At 74.4% G+C, this 23043-nt stretch overlaps 2 protein-coding genes across 5 annotated transcripts; both read right to left on the bottom strand.

The window, feature by feature from the left end:
* Positions 1-46: 46 nt before the first annotated feature.
* RENBP (renin binding protein) lies at positions 47-5050 on the bottom strand. 4 transcript variants are annotated; one of them, XM_087771264.1, is made up of 11 exons: positions 4990-5050; positions 4298-4442; positions 4116-4191; positions 3967-4042; positions 3723-3895; positions 2823-3044; positions 2058-2139; positions 1053-1228; positions 720-851; positions 249-336; positions 47-151 (listed from the first exon to the last, which is right to left on the bottom strand). In XM_087771264.1, the coding sequence occupies exons 2-11, from the start codon at positions 4417-4419 to the stop codon at positions 69-71; spliced, it is 1230 nt and encodes a 409-aa protein (XP_087627390.1). In that variant the 5' UTR covers positions 4420-4442; positions 4990-5050; the 3' UTR covers positions 47-68. The 4 variants fall into 4 exon arrangements, with proteins under 4 accessions (XP_087627390.1, XP_087627392.1, XP_087627391.1 ...); XM_087771266.1 differs by having other exon boundaries at positions 720-818; XM_087771265.1 differs by having other exon boundaries at positions 4298-4423; positions 4991-5032.
* A 151-nt stretch (positions 5051-5201) lies between these two features.
* On the bottom strand, positions 5202-21879 carry HCFC1 (host cell factor C1). Its single transcript, XM_087771150.1, is given in 28 exon segments — positions 5202-5566; positions 6123-6186; positions 6803-7109; positions 8199-8384; positions 9126-9263; positions 9339-9457; positions 9555-9902; positions 10319-10622; positions 10624-10770; positions 11244-11413; positions 11493-13197; positions 13534-13754; positions 13839-13977; positions 14054-14196; positions 14288-14507; positions 14592-14696; positions 14979-15209; positions 15290-15487; positions 15563-15726; positions 16505-16885; positions 17350-17529; positions 18369-18475; positions 18711-18795; positions 18881-19089; positions 19676-19836; positions 19912-20060; positions 20759-20990; positions 21746-21879. Coding segments are annotated over 27 exon segments (6432 nt in total). The 5' UTR covers positions 20970-20990; positions 21746-21879; the 3' UTR covers positions 5202-5526.
* Positions 21880-23043: the final 1164 nt, after the last annotated feature.

Genomic DNA, 23043 nt, shown 5'->3' with positions numbered 1-23043 from the left:
GACCGAGCCGGACCGACGGACCCGGACAGACAGACACAGACAGACGGACCCGGACAGACGGACGGGGTTTATTGGGGGGGGTCCGCGCCCCGCAGGATCTCCCCCAGCATCTCCTCGCACAGCAGCAGCGACCGCGCCACGTGGAAGCAACCTGGGGGTGGGGGGAAGGGGTGAGAAACGCCCTTCCCAGTCTCCCCCAGCGCCTCCCAGTCACACCAGTACACCCCCCCCCCCCACCCCAGACCCACCTTTGTAGGGCCCCCCCTTGATGGTGAGCGCCACGTCCCCCTCCCGGGTCAGGTAGCCGAACCATTCGCCGTGCTCGGGGTCGCGGAACTGCGGGGGGGGGGGAGGGGGCGCCTGAGCCCCTCCCCCACCCCGAAATGGGGACCCCCCCCAAAAGGGGGGACCCCCCCCCAAAGGGGGAATTGGCCCAAAATGGGGACACCCCCCCCCATGGGGCTGCAGTCCCTTGGGGAGCACCCGCTCCCGCCCCCGGGGCGGGGGGGGGAGGGGGGAAACGGGGAGAAAATGCGTCTGGGAGCCCCCCCCAGCGGGGACCCCCGGACCTCCCCCCAGCCCCCCCAGCCCCCCGGACCCCACCCCCCCCCCAGCGGGGACCCCCCGGACCCCCCCCCAGCCCCCCCAGCCCCCCCGGACCCCACCCCCCCAGCGGGGACCCCCCGGACCCCCCCCCCCCCAGCCCCCCAGCCCCCCACCTTGTCGAAGACGTAGGTGGCGACGCGCTGGAAGTCGCGCAGGAGCTGGGGCCGGCGCTGGTGGCGGTAGGCGGCCAGGAGGGCAACCATGGCCTCCGCCTGCGGCCACCACAGCTTCATGCTCCACTCCAGCTGCGGCCGGGACGGGGGATGGGCAGGAGACGGGAGAAAAGGGGGGAAAGGGGGGCAAAATGGGGATAAAGTGGGGGGGGAGGGAAAGGAGGAGAAACTGGGGATGAAATTGGGGGAAAAGAGGGAAAATGGGGGGGAGGGGGGGAACCAGGGCAACCGGGGGGGGCACTGGGGGCACTGGGGGGGGTGGGGGTGGGGTACCTGCGTGGGGCAGTGGCCGTCGGCGTCGAGGAAGGCGAAGAGCCCCCCGTGCCGGGGGTCCCAGCCCCAGCGCAGCGGCCCCTCCACCAGCGCCGCCACCGCGCGCGCCCCCAGCCCCGCGTCGCCGCGTCGCCCCGCCGCCGCCAGCAGCAGCCAGCCCGCCTCCACGGCGTGCCCTATAGACAGCACCTATAGCGGGGGCCTATGGACAGCACCTATAGCGGGGGCCTATAGACAGCACCTATAGCGGGGGCCTATGGACAGCACCTATAGCGGGGGCCTATAGACAGCACCTATAGCAGGGCCCTGGGGACAGCACCTATAGCGGGGGCCTATAGACAGCACCTATAGCGGGGCCCTATAGACAGCACCTATAGCAGGGCCCTGGGGACAGCACCTATAGCAGGGGCCTATGGACAGCACCTATAGCGGGGGCCTATAGACAGCACCTATAGCGGGGCCCTGGGGACAGCACCTATAGCGGGGGCCTATAGACAGCACCTATAGCGGGGCCCTGGGGACAGCACCTATAGCGGGGGCCTATAGACAGCACCTATAGCAGGGCCCTGGGGACAGCACCTATAGCGGGGGCCTATAGACAGCACCTATAGCGGGGCCCTATAGACAGCACCTATAGCAGGGGCCTATGGACAGCACCTATAGCGGGGGCCTATAGACAGCACCTATAGTGGGGGCCCTATGGACGGCACCTATAGTGGGGGGCCCAGGGACAGCACCTATAGCGGGGGGCCTATAGACAGCACCTATAGCAGGGGCCTATGGACAGCACCTATAGCGGGGGCCTATAGACAGCACCTATAGTGGGGGCCCTATGGACGGCACCTATAGCAGGGGCCTATGGACAGCACCTATAGTGGGGGCCCTATGGACGGCACCTATAGTGGGGCCCTATGGACAGCACCTATAGCGGGGGGCCCAGGGACGGCACCTATAGCGGGGGCCCTGGGGACAGCACCTATAGCGGGGGCCGGGACCCCCCCTCACCGGGGTTCATCAGCCGGCCCAGGCTCCCCGGCAGCTCCTGGCCCTCGGGGCTGACGTGCTCCAGGACCACCGAGTCCCCGCGCTGGCAACCATCGGGGGGGGGCAGGGGTTTGGGGGGCCCCGGGGCAGCTCGGGGGGGGGGGGAGCTCCCCGGGGCGTTTGGGGGGCGGGGGGGGGATTGGGGGGGGCGGGATCCGGGGGGTCTGGGGGTGCTGGGGGTCATAGGGACGATTTAGGGGCGCGGGGGGGCCCTGGGGGGTCTGAGGGCGCTGGGGTCCCCGGGGGGCAATAGGGAGGATGTGGGGGGAACTGGGGGGGATTTGGGGGTGCACGGGGGCTGCTGGGGGGTTGGGGCACACGGCTGGGATCTGGGGCAGGGTTTGGGGGGCACTGGGGGGATGTGGGGGGCACTGGGGGGATCCGGGGGGATCCGGGGGGATGTGCGAGGGATGTGGGGGGCACCGGGGGGGGGATCTGGGGGGCACTGGGGGGCACTGGGGGGCACTGGGGCAGGGTTTGGGGGGCACTGGGGGGATGTGGGGGGCACTGGGGCAGGGTTTGGGGGGCACTGGGGGGCACTGGGGCAGGGTTTGGGGGGCACTGGGGGGCACTGGGGGGATGTGAGGGGCACTGGGGCAGGGTTTGGGGGGCACTGGGGGGCACTGGGGGGCACTGGGGCAGGGTTTGGGGGGCACTGGGGGGATGTGGGGGGCACTGGGGCAGGGTTTGGGGGGCACTGGGGGGCACTGGGGGGCACCGGGGTACCTGGAGGTGCAGCAGCAGGCGCTGGGCCCCCCACTCGCCCAGGGCCTCCAGCTCGGGGTCGCCCCCCGCGCCCCCCAGCAGCTGCTGGGCCAGGACCAGCGCCATCATGGGCACGGCCAGCGCCTGCTGGGGGGGGGCCCCGGGCAGCGGCGGCCGCCCCAGCTCCTGCGGGGCCCCCCGCGCCCAGCCCCCCACCGCCAGCGCCCAGGCCCGCGCCGCCGCCTGCGGGAGAGGAGCGTCCTGGGGTCCCAGTGTGGGGCTGGGGTCCCTCTGTGGGGCTGGGGGACACCGTGGGGCTGGGGTCCTCTCCATGGGGCTGGGGTCCCTCTGTGGGGCTGGGTGCAGGTCCCGCCGTGGGGCTGGGGTCCCTCTGTGGGGCTGGGGTCCCTCTGTGGGGCTGGGGGACACCGTGGGGCTGGGGTCCTCTCCATGGGGCTGGGGTCCCTCTGTGGGGCTGGGTGCAGGTCCCGCCGTGGGGCTGGGGTCCCTCTGTGGGGCTGGGGTCCCTCTGTGGGGCTGGGGGACACCGTGGGGCTGGGGTCCTCTCCATGGGGCTGGGGTCCCTCTGTGGGGCTGGGGTCCCCTCCATGGGGCTGGGGTCCCTCTGTGGGACTGGGGGACACCGTGGGGCTGGGGTCCTCTCCATGGGGCTGGGGTCCCTCTGTGGGGCTGGGGGACACCGTGGGGCTGGGGTCCCGCCGTGGGGCTGGGGTCCCCTCTGTGGGGCTGGGGGTGGGTCCCTCTGCGGGGCTGGGGTCCCTCTGTGGGGCTGGGGTCCCCAAGATGGGGCAGGGGGTCCCCACCACGGAGTGGAGATCCCTGCTGTGGGTCGCGGCTCCCCGCTGTGGGTCGCGGCTCCCCGCCGTGGGTCGGGGCTCCCCGCCGTGGGTCGGGGCTCACCCGGTAGCGGGGCTCCTCGGCCGCGCGCCCCAGCTCGTCCAGCCCCAGGGCGCAGAAGGCTTCGCTGAAGACGCTGCGCTGCACCCGCGCCGGGCGCCCGTCCCGCGTCAGGGCGAAGGCGACGCGGGGGGAGCCGGGGCGCAGCGGGGCGCAGCGCAGCAGGAACTCCCCCCCTGCGGGGAGAGGGGGCTCAGCGGCGCTTGGGGGGCGCCCCACATCGCCGCCGCCGCCCCACGGCACTCACCGGCGCGAGCCGCCTCCAGGAGCTCGGGGCGTCGGAAGCGGGGAACCGTGCGGTAGAGGCGGGAGTAGACCCACACCTGCGGGGGGTGAGAAGGGGGCACGGAGGGACCCACGCCGCCCGCCCCACGCCGCCCGCCCCACGGGGCTCACCTGCCGGCCCTGCAGCCAGACGTACTTGGTCTCGTCGTAGACGGTGCCGTCGCGGCCCAGGCAGGAGAAGAAGCCGCTGTGGGGGGACGGGTGCGAGGGTCACGCAGTGGGGCTGGGGGTCCCGGAGCCGGGGTCGGGCCGTGGGGCGGGGGGCGGCTGGGGGTCCCGGAGCCCGGGCTCACCCGTGCTGGGGGTCGTGGGAATGGCGCTCCCAGAAGGCGACGGTGGCGTCCAGCTCGGCCGCTATCCGGTCCCGCCACTCCCGCAGCGACTCCCGCAGCGACTCCTCCATCGGCTCCTCCATCGGCCGCGGACGGGGGCACCGCGCTGTGGGGCGCCCCACGGACCCCTCAGCCCCACGGACCCCTCAGCCCCACGGACCCCTCAGCCCCGCCACGGGGGTCCCCAGAGCCCCCTCAGCCCCCCCACAGCCTGGCAATGGGGGTCTCCCCAGCCCCACAGCCCTCCCAGCCCCACAGCAAGGCACCCCACAGCCCCGCCGTGGGGGTCCCCCGGCCCCACAGCCCCGCCGTGGGGGTCCCCCAGCCCCACAGAGCCGCCGTGGGGCACCCCCAGCCCCTCAGAGCCGCTATGGGGCCCCCAGAGCCCCCTCAGCCCCACAGCAAGGCGCCCCACAGCCCCGCCATGGGGGTCCCCCGGCCCCACAGCCCCGCCGTGGGGGTCCCCCAGCCCCACAGAGCCGCCGTGGGGCACCCCCAGCCCCACAGAGCCGCCGTGGGGGTCCCCCAGCCCCACAGAGCCGCTATGGGGCCCCCAGAGCCCCCTCAGCCCCACAGCAAGGCGCCCCCAGCCCCACCCTGGGGGTCCCCGGCCCCCCAGCCCCGCCGTGGGGCGCCCCCAGCCCCGGACCCACCGCGACGCCGCGACCGCTGCCCTGTCACGAGACCCCGCGCGCCCGCCCCGCCCTGCCGGCCACGCCCACTGCCCCGGCCACGCCCCCAACCGCCCCCCCCCCGGGTCCTCCTGCCCCACCGCCCCCCGCCCCCCCAGCCCCACAAGTGGGGGGCGCAGAGGGCCGGGAGCCCCCCCTCCCCCCCCCCCCCCCCGAGAAACTCCCCCTTTTACTCCAAAAAAATGTCTTTTAATTGTTCAAAATAGCACAAAAACGACAGATACGGACAGCACGGGGGGGCGGGGAGGCCCCCCTTACACTATAATACACTGGGCCCCGGGGGGGGCGCCCCACGGCCGCCCCCCGGCTCTGTACAGGGGGGGCCCCGCGGGGGGAGGGGCAGCGCGTACAAAACTTCATTCCAGCAACTGCAACAGGTAAAAAAAAGTGGTGGGTGCCCCCCCCCCCGCCCCTCCCCCCCCCCCGGCGGCGTCCGGAGCCCCGGGGGGGGGGGGGCGGGGCGCGGGGGGGGGCGGGGCGCGGGTGGGGGCGGGGCCCTCACTGCCCGTCGGCCTTGGGCTTCTTTGGAGCGGATTTCCTGGGGGGGAGGGGGAGATGTGGGGCTGCCCCACGGAGCCCCCCCCAGCCAGACCCCCAGCCCCCCCAGCCCCACGGGGCTCCCCTGACCCCCAACCCAGCCCCACACCCCCATGGGGCTCCCCGACCCCCCCAACCCAGCCCCCCCAGCCCCCCAGAGCCCCCCAGCCCCAGAGCCCCCCTCCACCCAGCCCCACATCTCTCCCCTGACCCCCAACCCAGCCCCCCAGCGCCCCCCTCCAGCCCCAGAGCCCCCCCCAGCCCCACATCTCTCCCCTGACCCCCAACCCAGCCCCCCAGCGCCCCCCTCCAGCCCCAGAGCCCCCCCAGCCCCACATCTCTCCCCTGACCCCCAACCCAGCCCCACGGGGCTCCCCGACCCCCCCCAACCCAGCCCCACAGAGCCCCCCAGAGCCCCCCTCCAGCCCCACAGCCCCCCCAGCCCCACATCTCTCCCCTGACCCCCAACCCAGCCCCACAGCAATGGAGGGAGCCCCCCCTCCCAGCCAGCCCCCCCTCTCTCCCCTGCCCCCCGCCAGCCCCACGGCCCCACTCACAGGTCGGGGGACGAGAGCGGCCGCTTGCTGGCAGGTTTGGCCACGGATCCGTCCTTACTGGACTCTGGGGGGGACGGACGGACGGACGGACGGACACGTGAGGGGTCTGGGGCCTCCCGCCCCACAGCCTCGGGGCACCCCGGCATCTGGGGCAGCCCCCCGGGTCCCCTCGCAGCCCCCAGACCCATGGAGAAGAGCCGCAGCCCCGGAGCCGGGGGTCCCCATCTCCCCAGGGTGGCGCCGGGGGCAGCCCCACGGGGACCCCCAGCCGTGGGGCAGCCCCCTATGTGTGGGGCAGCAGCCCCCCAGGTGTGGGGCAGCCCCACGGGGACCCCCAGGCGCGGGGCAGCCCCCTATGTGTGGGGCAGCAGCCCCCCAGGTGTGGGGCAGCCCCACGGGGACCCCCAGGCGCGGGGCAGCCCCCTATGTGTGGGGCAGCAGCCCCCCAGGCGCGGGGCAGCCCCCTATGTGTGGGGCAGCAGCCCCCCAGGTGTGGGGCAGCCCCACGGGGACCCCCAGGCGCGGGGCAGCCCCCAGCCCCGCACGGCGTGGCCGTAGCCCTTTCTCCCGGACACCCGCCCCCGCGGTGGGGGTCCCGCCGTCCCCGGAGCCCCCCCGCGCCCAGCCCCCCCCGGGTGTGGGGCAGCCCCCCGGGTGTGGGGCAGCCCCCCAGCTCTCACCTTGCAGCCACCGGACCTGGGTGGCGGGGCCGTAGCCCTTCTCGTTGCGGGCGGCGATGCGGAAGATGATGGCGGGCTTGGTGGTGTAGTCGATGTGGGCGGTGGAGAGGCTGCCCGACTGCACCAGGCAGGAGGGGCTGGGCCCGCAGTAGACCCGCATGAAGGCCAGCTGGGCCGGCGTCCCCTTGGGCTCGGTGGCCCCCGGCCCCCCGCCGGCCCCCTGGATGGCCAGGTACACCGAGTACTCGACGATGCGCCCCGAGGTGACGGAGGGGGGCTCCCACGTCAGGTGGGCCCCGTCCGGGCTCTGCGGGAGAGAGGCCGTGGGGAGGGAGGCGACGCGGGGGTCGCAGCGGGGGACGGGGACGCGTGGGTTGGGGACAAATTTGGGGACAGGGACACAACGGTCGGGGCACGAAGACAAGGACGCGATGGGGAGGGGGACGCGTGGGTTGGGGACAAAGATGGGGACGGGGAGACGCGACTTGGGGGTCGCAGCTGGGGACACGGTGGGATGGGGACAGGGACGTGGCGCAGCGCCAAGATGGGGACGCATTTGGGGACGGGGACGCAACGGTTGGGGGACAAACTCGGGGACGTGGTGGGGTACGGGGACGCGTGGGTTGGGGACAAAGACGGGGAGGGGGAGACGCGACTTGGGGTCGCAGATGGGGACACGGGGGGAGCACAAAGATAGGGACGGGGATGCAACGGTTGCGGACAAAGATGGGGACACATTTGGGGACGGGGACGCAACGGTTGAGGGACAAAGTTGGGGACAGGGACGCGTGGGTTGGGGACAAAGACGGGGAGGGGGAGACGCGACTTGGGGGTTGCAGAGGGGGACGTGGGGGGACGTGGCAGAAGCACAAAGATGGGGACGCATTTGGGGACAGGGACGCGTTTGTGGGAGCACAAGAACGGGGACAAATTCGGGGGCAGGGACGCAACGGTTGGGGACAAATTTGGGGACGTGGTGGGGAACGGAGACGCGTCATTTTAGGGACAAATTTGGGGACGGGGAGGTGATGGTTGGGGCACGAAGGCAAGGACGGGATGGGGACGGGGACGCGCGGGTTGGGGACAAAGATGGGGACAGAGGACGCAACGGTTGGGGACAAAGTCGGGGACGTGGCGGGGGACGGGGACGCGACGGCTGGGGACCGATTTGGGGGCGGGGACGAGTAATTTTGGGGACCGATTTGGAGGCGGGGATGTGGTGTTCGGGGAGGAGGATGGGGCCAGGGACACGGGATTTTTGGGGACCAAATTGGGGGCAGGGCCGTGCTGGTTGGGGGACGAGGACGGGGCCACGCGTGGGGCCAGGGGCAGGAAGGCGAGGGGAGCGGGGGGCGGCGGTGCCGCGGGCGGTGCCGCGGGCGGCGCGGCGCGCTACCTTGCTGATCTTGATGGCGCAGGGGGCGCCGGGGAAGCCGGGCAGGCAGGTCTTGAAGGCGGAGAGGTCGGAGAAGGGCCCGCGGCCGCAGGCGTTCAGCCCCGCCACCCGGAACTTGTAGGCCGTCCCCGGCTGCAGCTCCTGCCGCCGCAGCTGCGAGTGGTCCGGGACCCCCGTCCCCTCCTCCTGCGGCGGGGGGAGGCGGTGGGGACGGGGACGCTCCTAAGGGACGGGGGCGGGGGGGGGACGGGACATGGGGAAGCCCCTAAGGGGCACCAGAGGGACGCGGGACGCCCGTGGGGACATCAAGCTGCTCCTAAGGGACACCGGAGGGACGTGGGGACACCGGGATGCCCAGAACGGACATGGGACGTCCGCAGGGACACCAAAACGCCCCTAAAGGACGTACGATGTCCATGGGGACACCAGCAGGGGAGATGGGATGCCCCTGGGGACGTCGGGAAGGCCATAAGGGGCGTTTGGAGGGACACGGGACATCCGTAGGGACACGGGACATCCATGGGGACACGGGACATCCATGGGGACACCGGGAAGGCCATAAGGGGCGTTTGGAGGGACACGGGACATCCGTAGGGACACAGGGAAGCCCCTGAGGGACACGGGACATCCATGGGGACACGGGACGTCCGTGGGGACACCGGGAAGGCCGTAAGGGGCGTTTAGAGGGACACGGGACATCCGTAGGGACACGGGACATCCATGGGGACACGGGACGTCCGTGGGGACACCGGGAAGGCCGTAAGGGGCGTTTAGAGGGACACGGGACATCCGTAGGGACATAAAAATGCCCCTAAAGGACACGGGACGTCCGTGGGGACACCAGGAAGCCCACGGTGGCCACCAAGGGGAGGGAGCAGGGCCCCGGGGGGCCGCCGAGGGGCCGGGGGGGGCCCTGGGGACACTCACGTCGGCGGAGGAGGCGTCCTCGGGCGGGAGGAAGTAGTGCGTCACCATCATGGTGGTGCCCTTGATGACGCCCACGTCGAACCACTGGTTCTCCTTCTTGGCCAGCGCCTTGGGGGGCTGCGCCGCAGGGTCCGGCTTCTGCAGGGGGGGACGGGGGGGGTCACCGGGACGTCACCGCCCCGCGCCGGGCCCCCCGACCCCCCCGTCACTCACCACCGGGGCGCTCTCGATGCCGTTGGCCACCTCGGCCAGGGCGGTGGCCGCCTGCAGCTTGGCCGGGCTGGGGCCCACCACGGGCTGGGGGGCCACGAAGGCGCTGGAGGGGGCCAGCCCTGCGGGGGGAGGAAAATTGGGGGGGGGGTGGGGTGGGGTGTTATTTGGGGAGCCCCCCAAGCCCCCCCCTCCCCGGGGTCCCGTCCCCGGTCTCACCGTCGGCGGCGGGGGGCAGGAGGCCGGCGGGGGGCCCGGCGGGCGGCCCCAGCTCCCCCAGCCCGTTGGCGTCGGCGGCCGGGTCGTTGAGGCTGTCGGCGGGGGCCAGGGCTTCGGTGGGGAGGTTGGGGGGCGCCGGCGGGGTGGGGGCTTGGGGGGCGGCGGCGGCGGCGGCGGGGGCGGCGGCGGCCTCCTGGAGCTGCTGCTGCTGGACCAGCGCGGCCAGCTCCTGCTGCGTCAGCACGATGGGGATGGCGGCCCCCGGCCCCTCCGGCCCCTCCGGCCCCAGCGGGCCCAGCTCCGGGGGGCCGCTGCCGGGCTCCCCGCTCTCCAGGGGCTCCGCCGCGCCTGCGGGACGGGGGCGGCGTCAGGGGGGCCCCGGGGCCACCACGCCGTGGTGGGGACGGGGCCACCGTAAACACGGGACTGGGCCACCGTGACTGTGGGGCCACCACCACTATAGGACGGTGGCCACCACCGCTATAGGACTGGGACCACTACCGCTATGGCACCAGGGCCACCATGACCACGGGACCAAGACCACCACGACCATGGGACCAGGGCTCCCACCCCTATGGGGCTACCACCGTCCTGGGACCAAGACCACCATGACTACGGGGCCACCACCACCCCTATGTGGCCACCGTGACCATGGGGCCACCACCCCCACGACCACGGGACCAGGGCTCCCACCCCTACGGGGCCACCGCCCCTGCCGCGTGGCCACCGCCCCCCCCGCGCCCGCGGCCCCCGTGGCAGCTCACCCATGACGGCCTGCTGGGCCGCCTGCAGCACGGCCTGGATGGCCAGCGCCTGGGCCTCCTCGCTAGCCGCCGCCTGCGCCGCCGCCTCGGCCGCCGCCGTCACCGCCAGCTCCTCGGGGGTCAGCCCCGTCACCACCAGCGCCGGGGCGGCCGCTCCCCCCGCCGGGCCCCCCAGCGGCGCCTCCGCCATCAGCTCGGGGGGCAGCCCCAGCCCCTCGGCCTCCCCGCCGCCGGCGGGACCGGGGGGCAGCACCACCACCGCCAGCGGCTCGGGGGAGCCGGGGGCCGCCGCCGCCGCCGGGGGGGCCGGGGCAGGCGGGGGGGCCGGGGGGTGGCGGCGGCGGCGGCGGGCGGCGGCGGGGGGGTGGCGGCGGGGGGCTCGGGGGGCGGCGGGGCGTCCCCGGCAGGGGGCTCGGGGGGCGCCGGGGGGGCTCCGTCAGCGAGGAGATGCTCTGGGGGGAGGGGAGGTTGGGGGGGGGGAATGGGCCCCCCACGCACGGCCCCCCAGCCCGGGGTCCCCGCAGCCGCCTCGGGGTCCCCAAAGCCCCCTATAGCCCTTAATGACCCCCATATGTCCCTTATCGCCCCCCATGTCCCTAAATGACCCTGTCGTGTCCCCAAAGCCCCCCCGTGTCCCTTAATGCCCCCCTTGTGTCCCCAAAGCCCCCCCATGGCCCTCAGTGCCTCTATGGCACCCCCAAAGCCCCCCATCTCCCTAAAGCCCCCCTACGGCCCTTCATGTCCCCCCAGGCCCCCCATTGTGTCCCCAAAAGCCCCCTATAGCCCTTAATGCCCCCCCGTGGCCCTGAACACCCCCCCATCCCCCCAAAGCCCCCCCCCCGTCCCTTGATGCCCCCCACCGCATCCCCAAAGCCCCCCCATGGCCCTTAACGACCCCCCCCGTGTCCCCAAAGCCCCCCCTCACCGGGACGGCGGGCCCCGGCGCCGGCGTGGACTGGGTGACGGTGGTGACAGCCCGGGGCTGGGGGGTCCCGGCGACGCTGGGGCCGGGGCTGGGGGTGCCGGGGGCGGGGGTCCCCTCGCCCGGGGGGGGCTCGGGCTCCCCCTGCCCGTTGGCAGCCGGCGGCGGCGGCTCTGCGAGGAGAAAGGGGGGGGTGAGCGGCGCAACCCCCTCCCCAAAATCACGCCCAGGGCGGCGGCGGCGCGGCGTCACCTTGGTTGGCGCCCATGCTGGAGGTGACGGTGGTGGCCGTGGCGGTCGTCCCCGTCTCGTGGGTCTCACAGGGGGGGTTGGAGCAGCCGTGGGGGGGCCGGGGGCTGGGGGGGCCCTCGGGGGGCGGCGGGGGGGCCCCCTCGGCTGGCGTCATGGTGGTGCCGGTGGCCGTTGTCTGGTGGGTCTCGCAGGGCGGGGAGCCCTGCTCCGGACCCCCGCTCGTCCCGGCCGTGGCCGTGGTGGCCGTGTTGGTCGTCCCGGTCTCGTGGGTCTCGCAGGGGGGGTTGGCGCAGGGCCGGGACCCCGCCGCCGTGGTGGTGGTGGCCGTGGTGGTCGTCCCCGTCTCGTGGGTCTCGCAGGGGGGGTTGGCGCAGGGGCGCGAAGCCGCGGCGGCAGTCGTCGCCGTCTCGTGGGTCTCGCAGGGTCTCGACCCCGCCGCCGTGGTGGTGGTGGCCGTGTTGGTCGTCCCGGTCTCGTGGGTCTCGCAGGGCGGGTTGGCGCAGGGGCGCGAGGCGGCGGCGGCGGCGGCGGCCGCGTCGGTCGTCCCGGTGTCGCGGGGCGGGTTGGAGCACAGTCTCGACGCCGTGGCGGTGGTCACCGTGTTGGTCGTCCCCGTTTCGTGGGTCTCGCAGGGGGGGTTGGCGCAGGGCCGGGACCCCGCCGCCGTGGTGGTGGTGGCCGTGTTGGTCGTCCCGGTCTCGTGCGTCTCGCAGGGGGGGTTGGAGCACGGTCGCGACGCGGCGGCCACGGTGACGGTGGCCGTGTTGGTCGTCCCGGTCTCGTGCGTCTCGCAGGGGGGGTTGGAGCACGGTCGCGACGCCGCGGCCACGGTGACGGTGGCCGTGTTGGTCGTCCCGGTCTCGTGCGTCTCGCAGGGCGGGTTGGCGCAGGGTCTCGCCCCCGCGGCGGCGGCCCCGTGGCTCTCACTGGGCGGGCCGGAGGACGCCCACGGCACCACCGCCGCCTCGGGGGGGCGGTGGGTTTGGCACGGCTGGTTTTCCTCCCCCGTCCGCTCCCCGTGGGCGTGGGGGCCGGCGACGGCCAGCGACGCGGCGGTGCCGGCGGCCGCCGTCTGCTGGGTTTGGCACGCGGCGCCGGGGGGCTCCGCCGGCCCCCGGGGCGGGCAGGGGCGGGCGGCGGTGGGGGTGCTGGTGGTGCCGGCCTCGCAGGGGGGGGTGGCGCAGGGCCGGGGGCCGGCGGGGGCCTCGCGGCAAACCCGCGGCGTCATGGTGGTGCCGGTGGCCACCGTCTGCTGGGTGGGGCAGGGGGCGGCGGGCCGGGCGTCGGCGCAGCGGCGGGCGCCGGCAGCGGTGGGGGTGTTGGTGGTGCCGGTCTCGTGGGTCTCGCAGGGGGGGTTGGAGCAGACGCGGACGACGCCGGGGGGCAGCGCCGCCCCCTCGGGCCCCTCGCAGACCAGCTGGAGCTGGGGGGCGGCCGCCAGCCCCCCGCCCACGTTGGCCACCAGGCTGGTGGTGGGGGTGTTGGTGGTGCCGGTCTCGTGGGTCTCGCAGGGGGGGTTGGAGCAGACCAGGGTGACGGTGCCGGCCCCCGCCTCGGCCTGGCCGGAATCGGGGAGGGGGCCGGCGGCCGCCGGCTGCTCGGTGGTGGGGGAGGCCAGGATGGAGACGGGGAGGTCGTGGACGGGCTGCGCCTCCACCCCGCTGGGCGTCGTGATCAGCGTCACCTGGGTGGGCTGGGACACGGGCTGCCGCCCCGCCGCGCGTCACCAGGGGGCCGGCGCCCCCGCAGCCGCGTCCCTCCACGCCCGCGCCCCCGGCACCCCCAAACCCGCGGGACCCCCGGCTGCGCCACCCCCAGACCCAGGGCTGCCTCCCTGGGTGGCCAGCGGGTCCCCGGTGGTGGCCCGTGGGGTCCCGCTGGTGGCCCACAGCCCCGTCCCCACCCACGCCCAAACGGGGGCCAGGGCTGACGCCGAGCCCTGGGGTCCTGCTCCCGTTCCCCCCCCCCCCCCCGCCGCGTGCCGCAGGTGCCTGGTGGCCCGCGGGGCGCCAGCAGTGGCCGCGTCCCCGTCCCCGCTCACCTGCATGGTGATGGTGGGGGTGCCGAGCCCGCCGGCGGCCGTCATGGTGGTCTGGGCGGCCGAGACGGTGATGGCGGCAGGGTTGATGACCTGGCTGGAGAGCGTGGCGATGGTGCCCAGCGTGGTGATGGGGGTGGCCAGCGAGGCGGTGGCGCTGTGGCCGCCGGCCCCCGCCAGGCTGGTCGACACCGTGCCTGTCACCGTCCCCAGCGTGGTGACGCCTGCGGAGAGACCGGCGGCGTCAGGGGACGCCGAGGACCCGTCGGCCCCCCTACCAGCACGGCGACGCCGAGGCCGGCGCTTACCCGTGGTCCCCTTGACCACCAGCGTGGTGACGGTGGGCTTGACGGCCGAGACGGTGACCGGCGTCACCAGGCGGACGCCGCCCATGGGCACAGTGCGCAGGATGGTGCCCGGCTGCCCGGGGGCTCCCTTAAGGACCACCTGCCATCGGGGGAGGGGGGGTGAGCGGGGCCGGCGCGGGGCCGCGGTGGGGCCGAGGGACGCGCCGCCCCCTCACCTGCGTCACCCCTTGCTGGCCGTGGCCGGTGGCCAGCTTGGGGACGGCGGTGATGATCTTGGCGGGGGTGCCGGTGCCCGACGTCATGACCTTGGTGGTGATGATGGTGATGGGCGACTTGATGCCGGGGCTGCTGGTGACGCCTGGAGGGAGGGAGGGACGGACGGACGGGCGTTAGGGACAGCGGGACGAGGGGCGGCGCCCCCCCGCCCCCCGCGGCGCCCCGGCGCTCACCGGTGGCTCCCGACTGGGTGATGATGGCGGACATGGGGATGGTTTTGATGATGGTGGTGGTGCCGGGTTTGGTGGTGCTGGGGGAGACGCTGCTGATGCCCAGGATGGTGGGCTTGGCGCCCCCGGCCCCCGCCTGCGTCGTCGTCAGGATGGTGGTGGGCTTCCCGTCCCCCGACGTCACCAGCTTCAGGATGGTCCCCGCCGGCAGCGGGCCCTTCGTCTGCAACGGGGAGGGGGCCGCAGTCAGCGGGGGGCTGGGGACAAGGGGAGGGGGGCTCGGGGACAAGGGGGGGGGGGGTCTCACCTGGATGATCTGGGTGACGGGGCCGGTGGACGCCTGCCCGGTGACGGCCGAGGTCTGCACCGGTTTGGTCTGCACCACCGACATCACCTTGCCCAGGTTAGAGATCTGGGGGGGTTACGGGGGGTCAGGGACCCCCCCAGGGCTCGGGGGGGGACAGGGGGGTCAGGGACCCCCAGGAGCCCCGCCTCCCCCAAACTGGGGTATTTAGGGGGTGAGCGACCCCCCAGGACTCTGGGGGGGGGCATCAGTGACCCCCCCCAACCCCCAAATCCGGGGTATTTAGGGGCTGTGACCCCCCGCGGACCCCCAAAGCCGGGGGTCCAAGGGCTCGGTGCCCCCCAGGACCGGGTTTGGGGGGCTCCCCCCAGACGGGGGGTTCCCACTCACCAGGGCGCTGCCCCCGGGGACGGAGATGGGGCTCTTGACGAGGGTGATGGTCTTGGTGACGCCGCCCACCACGGTGGTCATCACCTGCGCCTGCTGGGCCACCGTCACCGTCCCCGACTTGTGGACGGTGATGATGGGGCGCGTGGCCGCGTTGGTGGCGGGGGCCGCTCCCCCCGCCGTGCCCACCTGGGCCGCCGCCGTCTTCAGCATCCGGGTGGCCGGGTTGCTGACCTGGGGGAGGCAGGGAGGTGTCTCGGACCCCCGGGGACCCCCGCCCCGGTGACGCCGCCGCCGCCGCCGCGCTGGCTTACCATGACGGGAGAGGAGGCCACCTTGACAGTGGCCGGCAGCGTGGTGGTGCCGGGCGAGACGGCCACCGTCTTGACGATGGTGGCGCCGGCGGGGACGCTGAGCACCGTGGGGGCTGAGGCCGGGGGGATTTTCTGGGTGGCGGCCGCCGCCGCCGCCAGCGCCGCCATGCCGCTCATCTGGGGGCTGCTGCCGATCACCTGGGGGGACGGGAGGGGTGGCCGGCGTCCCTGCAGGTCCCCCCGGCGTCCCCGCGTCCCCCCCCCGCGACTCACCGTGCCCTGGGGGCTCTGGGTGGGCACCACCATGCGGACGCCGGCGGGCAGGGACGTCACCGTCACCGGGGCTTTGCCGGGCTGCCCGGCCGAGCGCACCGTCACCAGCGGGGGCCCCGCCGCGGCCGCCGGCGGCCCCGTCACCTTCAGCACCGCCGGGACGCCTGCCGCGGGCGGGAAGGGGGGTCAGCGCGGACCCCCGGTGTCCCCCAGCCCCTCCCCGTCCCCACGTCGCCCCTGCCCTCGCGGGACCCCTCCCCGCCGCGCCACCGCCCTGTCCCCCCGCCCCCCCCCAACGTCCCCCGTGTCCCCTCCGCATCCCCCCATCCCCATCCCCCCCCACGTCCCCACATCCCCGACATCCCGCACACCCTATATCCCCTCCGCGTCCCCCCACGTCCCTGTATCCCCCCAATGTCCCCCCACGCCCCACCTCCCCGCGTCCCCTATATCCCCTCCACGCGCCCCCGTGTCCCCATATCCCGTGTCCCCCCCATATCCCACGCATCCTAGATCCCATCTACGTCCCCCCCATGTCGCTACATCCCCCCCGTGTCCCCACGCCCCCCATATCCCACCTCCCCTATATCCCCATATCCCCCTATAGCCACGCATCCCCATATCCCATGCAGCCTATGTCCCCCCGCAGCGTCCCCATGTCCCTATATACCCACGCATCCTATATCCCCCCGTGTCCCTGTGTCCCCCATATCCCCCTGCCCCCTATATCCCCTCCACGTCCCCCCGTGTCCCTGTGTCCCTATATCCCCCGTATCCCACGCGCCCTATATCCCCCCGTGTCCCCGTGTCCCTATATCCCCCGTATCCCACGCGCCCTATATCCCCTCCGCGTCCCCCCACGTCCCCCCACCCCCGTATCTCTGCACCCCCCATATCCCAGGCGCCCTACACCCCCCAGTCCCCCCAGTGCCCCCAGCTCACCGGGGGCGCGTGCGGCGGCGGCGGCAGCCCCGCCGAGGGGGGCGGCGGGGGGCGCGGCGGGCAGCACCTGCAGGGCGGTGGTGGGGGGCGCGGCGGGGGCCGGGGGGGCCGGCGGCGGCGGCAGCAGGGTCAGGCCGACGGGCCCCAGGGCCTGGGGGGCCGGGGGGGGCCCGGGGGCGGCGGCGGCGGGCGCGGGGCTCTTGGGGGGGTTGGCGGGGACGGAGGGGACGGGGGCGGGCGCCGGGGAGGCGGCGGCGGGGATCTCGTATTTCTGCAGCTGCAGCAGGTAGGAGTCGGCGGTGGGCACCGGCCCCCAGCTCACCTCCAGCGACGTGGTGTTGGCGCGCACCAGCTGCACCCGCGCCGGCGCCGGCGGGCGCTCTGCGGGGAGAGGGGGCGTCACGGGGGGCCGCGGCCGCGCCAGGAGCCGGGGACCCCCGAGGTGGAGCTGGGGACCCCCGGGACAGATCTGCGGACCCCCAAAATCCCCTAGGACACCCCAATCCTCATCCTGGGGCACCCCAGGGTCCTGGCATGGAGCTGGGGACCCCCGAGATCCCATGGGACAGCCCAGTCCCCACCCCGGGGCACCAGGATGGAGCTGGGGACCCCCGAGGTGGAGCTGGGGACCCCCAGGGCGTCCCAGACCCCATCCCGGGGCACCCCACGCCCTGGGCTGGAGCTGGGGACCTTCAGGGCAGATCTAGGGACCCCCAAGATCCCCCAGGATCCCCCAGTCTCCATCCCGGGGCACCCCGCGGCACCAGGATGGACCCAGGGACCCCCAGGATGCCCCACGGCCCCCCCCGAAGCCCGGGGACCCCCCGGGACCCCCCCAAACTCACCGGTCTCCAGGTACCAGAGGTCCTTGCAGCAGACCTGGTTGTTCCAGGCCTTGCGGTAGCCGTCCCGGCCGCTCCAGATGTAGAGGCGGGTGGTGATGGCCACGGCGCAGTGCCCGGCCCGCGCCCGCGGCACGTTGTCCTCCAGCGTGTCCATCAGGATGGGCTCCCACGCCATGGAGTCTGGGGGGGGGGGGCGCGGGTCAGGGCGGGGGGCGCGCGCGCCGGCCCCGGGGGGGGGGGGGGGGGATTGGGGGCGGCGTGACGGGAAAACAGGGGGTTTGGGGGAGCGCTGGCTGGGTTGGGAGGGGTTTGGGGGGCTCGGGGGGAGGCCTGGGGGTCTCAACGAGCTTGGGGAGCGGTTTGGGTGCTCCAGGAGGGGTTTGGGGGGGTCTCGAGGGTCTCAGGGGAAGGTTTGGGGGGAGGCCTGGGGGCCTCACAGAGCTTGGGGAGCAGTTTGGGGGGTCTCTGGGAATGGTTTGGGGGTCTCAGGGGTCTCCAAAAGAGGCCTGGGGGTCTCAGAAAGCTCAGGGAGAGGTTTGGGGTCTCAAGGGGAAGTTTGGGGGTCTCGGGGAGCTGAGGAGGAGACCTGGGGGTCTCAGGGGGAAGTCTGGCAAAAGTTTCAGGGTCCTAGGGAGACATTTGGGGGTCTCAGGGGGAGGCTTGGGGGTCTCAAGGAGCTTGGGGAAAGGTTTTGGGGTCCTGGGGAGAGGCCTGTGGGGTTCGGGGGGCTCGGGGAGGGGTTTGGGGGTCCTGGGGAGAGGCCTGTGGGGTTCGGGGGGCTCGGGGAGTGGTTTGGGGGTCCTGGGGAGGGGCCTGGGGGTCTTGGGGGGCTCGGGGAGGGGTTTGGGGGTCCTGGGGAGAGGCCTGGGGGTCTCGAGGGGCTTGGGGAGGGGTTTGGGGGTCCTGGGGAGAGGCCTGTGGGGTTCGGGGGGCTCGGGGAGGGGTTTGGGGGTCCTGGGGAGAGGCCTGGGGGTCTCGAGGGGCTTGGGGAGGGGTTTGGGGGTCCCGGGGGCCCTTACCCAGGTTGAGGCAGGCCAAGGTGTTGGTGCACTTCCACTCCTTCTCGTGCGTGGCCACCTTGACGTCGTCCATCACCAGGGGCACCCAGCCCCCGAAGACGTACATCCTGGGGGGGGGGGACACGCAACGGGGGTCAGGGGGGTTCTGGGGGCCACCCTGGGGCGGGGCAGGGACCCCTGCCGCGTTAAAGGGGTAAAATCCCAAAACTGGGGGGGGGGGGGAACGAGCGCAGGTCGAACAACCCGGCCCCCCCGCAGCAGGGCTGGGGGGACAACGGGGGCTGGGGAGGGGGGGGACAACGGGGGCCGGGGAGGGGGGGGACCCCGGGACCCCCGACTCACTTGTTGCCGATGGTGGTGGCGGAGTGGAGGCTGCGGGGCAGGGGGGCCACCCCGCTCAGGCTGGGCTTGTTCCAGGTCAGCGTCTCTGCCGCCGCCCCCGAAAAGATAACGAAAAGTGACCCAACGGCCCCGAAACCCCCGCCCCGAGCCCCCCGGCGCCCCCTCCTCACCGATGTCGAGGGTCCAGAGGTCGCCCAGGCGGCAGCCGCTCATCCCGCCGTAGATGACCAGCTTGGACTTGCGGCTCTCCCGCTCGGTGTAGACGACGGCGGTGTGGGACTCGCGGGGCGGGGGCAGCACCCCGTAGGTGATGGGGATGTCCCAGGCCACCACCCCCGAGCCCGGCCGCAGCTCCAGGATGTACAGGTCGTTCAGGTACCTGCGGGGGGCCGTCTACCTTGGGGACGGGGGACGGGGACCCCCCCAAAGGGGACCCAAGGGCCCAGGACGTCCCTGCGCCCCCCCCCCCAAAGCACCCAGGGGTCCCTATGAGCCCCCCCAAAAAGGACCCAGGGCTCTGGGATGTCCCTATGCCCCTCCCAAGGCACCCAGGGGATCCCTGTGACCCCCCCAAAGCACCCAGGGGTCCCTATGAGCCCCCCAAAGCACCCAGGGGTCCCTATGAGCCCCCCCAAAGCACCCAGGGGTCCCTATGAGCCCCCCTCCAAAAGGACCCAGGGGTCTGCAATGTCCCCATGCCCCCCCAGGCACCCAGGGGATCCCTGTGACCCCCCCAAAGCACCCAGAGGGTCCCTGTGACCCCCCCAAAGCACCCAGGGATCTGGGACGTCCCTGTGCCCCCCAGTGCACCCCCATGGTCCCTGGGACCACCCCCCCCCCCCCCCAAAAAGGACCCAGGGGTCTGCAATGTCCCCCATGCCCCCCCCCCCCCCAGGCACCCAGGGGTCTCTGGGGTGCCCCTGCGCCCCCCCCCGGGGGTCCCCGTGCCCCCCCGCGGGCGGTACCGGGGGATGTTGTTCTTGGGGTCCTCGCTGTCGTTGGCCAGCCCCCCGAAGAGGTAACACTTGTTGCCCACCAGGGAGAAGCTGTGGCCCAGGCGGGGGCACGGGGGGGGCCCGTTTTTGGGGGTCTTCGCCTTCAGCCGCTTCCACTCCCACCGGCTAGCCTGGAACACAAGCGGCGGGGAGCGGGGAGGGAGAACCCCGGCCCCCGGCGCCCCCGGCCCGCGGCCCCCCGCTACCTGCAGCTCGTAGAGGTCGTTGCTGTACTTGCCGTACTCCACCATGCCGCCGAAGACCAGCAGGCGCGTGCCGTCGCAGACGAAGCCGTAGGCGGCGCAGCCGGGGGGGATGTCCCCCCGCACCGCCGGGATGAACCACTGGTTGGTGGCTGGGGGGGGGGGGGGGGGGGGGGGGGGGGCAGCTTGCCCGGGCGGGGAAGGGAAGGGGTTAATCTGGGGGCCCCGGGGCATCTTGGGATGCTGGAGGACCTGCCCCCCCCGCGTCTCCATGGTAACGGAGGAGTGGGGTGACACCTCCCTGCTGCTATGGACCCCCTCAAGCCCTTGGGGACCCCCCCCCAAGACAACGGGGGGACCCCAATGGCCAGAGAGCCCCTCGGGACCCCCAGGAGACCCCTTGGGGACCCCCTCGACCCCAAGGGACCCCCTTGGGGATACCCCTGCCCACAGAGGGCCCCCCAGACCCCCAAGGACCCCCCAGACCCGCAGGGACCCCTTGGGGACCCCCCCGACCCCAGGAGACCCCCCCCCCCAACCATACCCCAACCCACGTGAAGACCCCCCCACCCCCAGGGGGATGCCCCAGCCCATGCAGGGCCCCCCAGCCCCCGAGGGACCCCCCGACCCAAAGGGACCCCCCAGGAGACGCCCCCAGACCCCAGGGGACCCCTTGGGGAGCCCCCAGCCCCCGAGGGACCCCCCCCAGCCCCCGAGGGACCCCCCCGACCCAAAGGGACCCCCCAGGAGACGCCCCCAGACCCCAGGGGACCCCTTGGGGAGCCCCCAGCCCCCGAGGGACCCCCCCCCAGCCCCCGAGGGACCCCATTGCCCCCCCCGGGGGTCTCACCCGTGTTGTAGACGTGCAGCTCGTCGACGATGCCCTCGTTGCCGCCGCCGAAGACGACGATCAGCTCCTTGATGGCGACGGCGCGGTGGCCGTGGCGGGGCCGGGGCACGGGGCCCGACCAGCCCACCACCCGCTTCCAGCGGGGCTGCAGTGCCGGGGGGGCCGGGGCGCCCCGCGGAGGGGACCCCCCCCCCGCGGCCGGGGCCGCCATCCGCCGCCCCCTCTGCCTCTCCTGCAAGGGGCGGCCGTCAGGGCACCGGCTTCCCGATTAATTGCCCCCGCTGCCTCGTTAATGCCCCCCCGGGGGGTAACTGCCCCCCCCCCCCCCGTCCACAGCCCAGGGTGGGCAATCACCCCCCCATGGCAGTTGCCCCGGGGCACTGCCCCCCCCCCCCCCATTCCAATTAACCCAACACCATTAATTGCCCCCCTCCCCCGCCCGCGGGGGTGCAGCCCCCCCCAGCCCTGCAATTGCCCCCCCCCCCAGCACTGCAATTACCGCAAGCAAGATAATTACCCCCCCGGCCCTCCAATTGCCCCCAGGGCGTGCAACTGCCCCCCAGGCAATGCAATTACCCCGACCCGGCTAATTACCCCCCCAGCATCGCAATTACCCCCCAGGCGCTACCATGACCCCCCCCGCGGGGCGCAATTACCGCGACCCAGCTAATTACCCCCCGGCCGCGCAATCGTCTGTAAGAGACCCAGTTGCCCCCCCGATGGGCAACTGCCCCCCCCGGCAAGGCAACGACCCCCGCGGGGCGCGCAATTAGCGCGACCCGGCTAATTACCCCCAGCCCTGCCATCGCCCCCCCCCCCGCACTCCAATTACCCCGACCCCCGATAATTACCCCCCCGCGCCGTGCCCCTCCCCCGGCTCCCCCCCGCCCCGGGAGGGCCCTGGGAGCCGCCATCTTGTTGCTGCCCGGGCGGAAAATGGCGGCGGCCTCCTTCCCCCCCCTCCGCCGCCCCCGCCCCGCCGCTCACCGCCGCCGACCCCTCCCGGCTCCCGTCCTCCCTCCCTTCCGCCGCGGCGCTTCCGAGCCCCTTCCCGCCTTCCCAAGGGGGCGAGGCGGGGCGGGCGGCGGGGCTGGCGGCGGCGGCGGGCGCCTTCACGCCGCCCTGGGAGCCGCCATCTTGCGCCTGTGTCCAAGCGGCCGCGGCGCTGCCGGCCCGCCCGGGGGAGGGGGCGGAGCCTCCGCCGAGGCCCGCCCCCGCCGGGGCGGCGCCATCTTGGCGGGGCGGGGCGGGGGGAGGGAGACGGGGGCCGCCATCTTGGGCGGGCGGGCGGGAGGCGGCGGCCCCGCGGCCGCTCCCCCCGCCGCTCTCTCGGCTTCTCCCCGCCGGCGACGCGGCGGAGCGGCGCGGGACGAGCGGCCGCGGTTACCGGAGGCCCCGCGTCGAGCGAGAGGCGGGGGAGGGGGGGGGACGACGCCGCGGGGTTGTACGGCAACGGCCATGGCGCCCGGGGGAGGGGGCGTGGCTTCGCACACCGGTCACACCCCCTCGTAGCCCCGCCCACTCGCACTCCCCTTAAAGCCCCCCCCTCCGAGCGCCGCCATGTCCCGGGTGCGCCGTCCGCGCACAAAGGAGACCCCCGCCCCCCCAACCCCCAACCCCCAAACCCCGAGACCCCCGCCCCCCCGCAGCCGCCCTTTACCCCCGCCGCTTCCTTCCCGGCCGCGCAGCCCCCTCCCCAGCAGCCCAGCGCCGTACGGAGCGCTCAGCCCGCCATGGGCGCCGCCATTTTGGACTCGCCGACACCGCCCCTCCCCAAACTCCTCCTCCTCCTCCTCGCCGCCCCGCCCTCCCCGCTTCCCCCTCAGCCTCCGGGAACACCGGGGGCCGCCCGGAGGCCTCACGGCCTCGCCCTGCCCGCGGCAGCGGCCCGGGATAAGGCGGCGCTTGGGCACCGGCGCCTCCATCTTCTCCTCACCCCACCCCCCCCCAAAAAAACTCCGTACTCCCAAAATGGCGGCCGCGGGGACCCGGATGTGGGTGGAGCGCGGCGCCATGACACCCCCGCCGTCCCCTCCCAAGATGGCGCCGCCCGCGGTGGGGGGGGGGGGAAGGACCCGGATGTCGGCGCCATGACAACCCGCCCGTCCCCTCCCAATATGGCGCCGCCCGCCCGCCGGAGGAGGCCCCCGGGCCGCGCCTCCCCTCCCGCCCGCCCGCCCCGGCTCCGCCCGCCCTGGCTCCTCCCGCCGCGCTCCCGCGCTTACCCGGGCGCGGCTCCTCTAGCGGGAAGGCTCCAAGGCGGCGGAGCGGCCGGTACCCAGACG

Source organism: Nipponia nippon, unplaced genomic scaffold (assembly GCF_047370975.1).
Source record: "Nipponia nippon isolate SJK-2023a ecotype South Korea unplaced genomic scaffold, ASM4737097v1 scaffold_35, whole genome shotgun sequence".
Taxonomy (NCBI): Eukaryota; Metazoa; Chordata; class Aves; order Pelecaniformes; family Threskiornithidae; genus Nipponia; species Nipponia nippon.
Note: the sequence above shows the minus strand (reverse complement) of the source record. Positions and strands in the feature narration are given on the sequence as shown.

Excerpts from the sequence above, each read along its gene's own strand:
- RENBP (XM_087771264.1), bottom strand. The coding sequence starts at position 4,419 with ATGGAGGAGCCGATGGAGGAGTCGCTGCGGGAGTCGCTGCGGGAGTGG. Across the intron at positions 4,192-4,297 it reads TCCCACGACCCCCAGCACGG|CGGCTTCTTCTCCTGCCTGG; the intron begins GTGAGCCCGGGC and ends GTCCCCCCACAG. Across the intron at positions 337-719 it reads CCACCTACGTCTTCGACAAG|TTCCGCGACCCCGAGCACGG; the intron begins GTGGGGGGCTGG and ends CCCCCCCCGCAG.